Source organism: Nannospalax galili, unplaced genomic scaffold (assembly GCF_000622305.1).
Source record: "Nannospalax galili isolate Female #2095 unplaced genomic scaffold, S.galili_v1.0 scaffold1327, whole genome shotgun sequence".
Classification (NCBI taxonomy): Eukaryota; Metazoa; Chordata; class Mammalia; order Rodentia; family Spalacidae; genus Nannospalax; species Nannospalax galili.
This window is the reverse complement of record NW_008355982.1, coordinates 659,229-661,711: the sequence shown is the minus strand read 5'-3', so window position 1 is coordinate 661,711 and position 2,483 is coordinate 659,229. Positions and strand designations below refer to the sequence as shown.

General features: G+C 49.4%; 1 protein-coding gene across 1 annotated transcript; it reads right to left on the bottom strand.

Moving 5' to 3' along the window:
• On the bottom strand, positions 1-1,833 carry LOC108491807 (igE-binding protein; the record flags this gene model as incomplete). Its single annotated transcript, XM_017803465.2, is given in 1 exon segment — positions 1-1,833. A coding segment is annotated over 1 exon segment (893 nt), but the record flags the coding sequence as incomplete, so codon positions are not given.
• Between the last annotated feature and the right edge of the window lie 650 nt (positions 1,834-2,483).

The window sequence follows — 2,483 nt, the reverse complement described above, 5'->3', positions numbered from 1 at the left end:
TCATTGGTGAGGGGGCCGCCTACATCCCGGCATATCCTAATCCAATCTGTCAAGCCTTTGGTCCTTCGGGGCGCAATAGCTGTACGGCATGCTTGATTAGCTTGTTCAAAAATCAGTTGTTCTATGAGGGGGTTAACCTGTTCTGTGTCCCCAAAGATTCTAGCTGCTGCCTCACTCAGTCTGGCCACAAATTCTGAAAAGGGCTCATCGTTCCTTTGCAGGATTTTAGTAAGCTGGTTATCTATTCCTCCTTTTCTTGATAGCACCCTCCAAGCTTTTATGGCCAGTCTAGAAACTTGGGCATAGACTCCCCATGGGAAATTGTTCTGGTCATTGGCGTGGGCTCCTTGCCCAGTAAGCATTTCAAAAGTCCAAGCCCTTTGTTCAGGCGTAATTGCTGTAGCATTAAGCCTTGCCTGTTCCTGAGAGGCTTCATGCCATAGGGCCTTCCATTCTAAATATTGCCCCATATTGGAGAGGGTGGCTTTAGCAATCATCTGCCAGTCTGAGGGTGTCATGGCATCTTTCGCCAGACGGTCTAATTGTGCCAACGTAAAGTTGGCCGTTGTTCCATATTTTCTCACTGCCTCTGCCAATTCTTTAATCTGGTTATACTCCACAGGGGCATATACCCTGTTGGCCTCTTGTTGGTCATTGACGACTTCAAAGACAGGGAAAGCCTTTGTTATTTCCCGTGTCAGGGCAGGGGGTAGTAATGAGTTCCCTGCTGGGTGTCTTTTCCTTTTCTGGGGCTCAGGTTCCTCAGTCCCTTTCATTTCCTTGGGCCCCTTTTCATTATGGGGGGCCCGCACCTCTTCGGAGGAGTCCCCCTCTGAATCCGAGGTGTAGCCCTCGTAGTCAGATTCAAAACATTTCTCAAAAGCGTGAAGCATTTGAAAAGGATAAAGTTTCCGTCCTTCCCCTAGCTCTGGGTTGTAGGGGGGGGTCTCTCTTATTATCTTCCTTTACCTCTTTTCCCTCTTGGGGAAATCCAGCCTCAGGGGCTGATGGAATTATCTTTTTCCTGGCGCCAACCCTGTCTCCCCGTTCGGTTTCTGATAGTCCTTCCTGTATGTTCTCTAAGGAGCGCTGTCCCTCTTTTATCATAAGTTCACAATCTCTATCCTGTAGACAATTCTTTATAAGCTTCCATATGGCCTTGGTGCCCAGCCTAAGGTCCTCCTGTTCTTGTCTAAGGTCTAGGTCCCTCCCCAGTTTGTTCCATGATGCCAGGGTTAGCGACCCAGAACAGGCATACCAGGGGGCGACCCTATCCACTTCCTTAATAAAGTTTTTCAAGGTCCTGGGGGCTATCTTGATGTCTCGTTGCTTCAGGACCTGTTGCAAGGCCGTCACCAGAGACTGGGTAGAGCCCATCTCCTTCTCTCCAATATATGATCAGAAAGGCAGCAGTGATCAGAACTCCTTGTATGACTAAGATTTCCAGCGACAATAAAACGGGCGCAATGAAATCTATCATCAAGTGCTTAGCCACAATGCAAGTTATCTACCTTTGACTTAAATGTGGCACAATTCTCCCCAGCGGTTTATCTACATCCGTCTTAAGGGGACAAGGAGCGAAAAACGAAAGTGCCTTCGTTCGTGAGCCCCGCCGACTTATCTACGCCGGGTCCTTCCGAGCTCAGCAGTGATACTTATGGAAGCAAAACAAAATCAAAAGAAGCAGAATGGTAGCCCCTACAGCTATCAGGGTTCCTTCTATCGCTCCAGCCCAGAAAGCGCTTAGTCCCAGAGATAACAACCCAGATTCTAGAAAGGACATACCTCTCCGGCGTGGGTCCCTGCAGTTCTGAATCCTCCCTGTCTCCAGGGGGTCTCTGGCGGTGTCTGATGTGTCCCGGGTTTCGGCACCAATTGTTGCTCGCTCTGTTCCCGACCACCCCGCCAGCAGGCTCGGACGAGAAGAGACGAGAACACGATCAGGATTCTTCTGCAGTAAGGCTTTATTGCATCTCGACAGGCAGTGCAAAGTCCTCAGGGGAAACCAGAGAGCCGACCCCAACCCGAGGCCCATGATTGCTTATATAGAAAATTGTCCTCGCCTAGTACGTGGCAACTGATTATTGGATCACCTGATCTGAGCGCTCTCGGCCCGAGGATGAGGGGAAATCCAAAGCATGCTCAGTTTGGTTGTTTACTACTGTCATAGCCGGATATCGGCGCCATCTTTGTCAAGGCCTTTGTCCCAGGCCGCTCCCCATATTAGGGGTTGTTTACAGGAGCTGAAATGACTCAGACAGCTATATCACCAAAAGCCCACCTCAGCAGAGTAAGCTGCTCTCTAATGGTGGAAACCTGGAGCACACTGAACAACTTGCAGGAGACTTGACACGTTGGAGAGTCTCTTCTAGTGACCTAGTGAATTCACTAGGGACCTAGTGAATCTGGTCAGTTTCAGGGACTTCCTGTAGCTATTGAGTTATTCTCTGAGCTTAGTTAAGTTTCCCTGCAGGATGGAATGT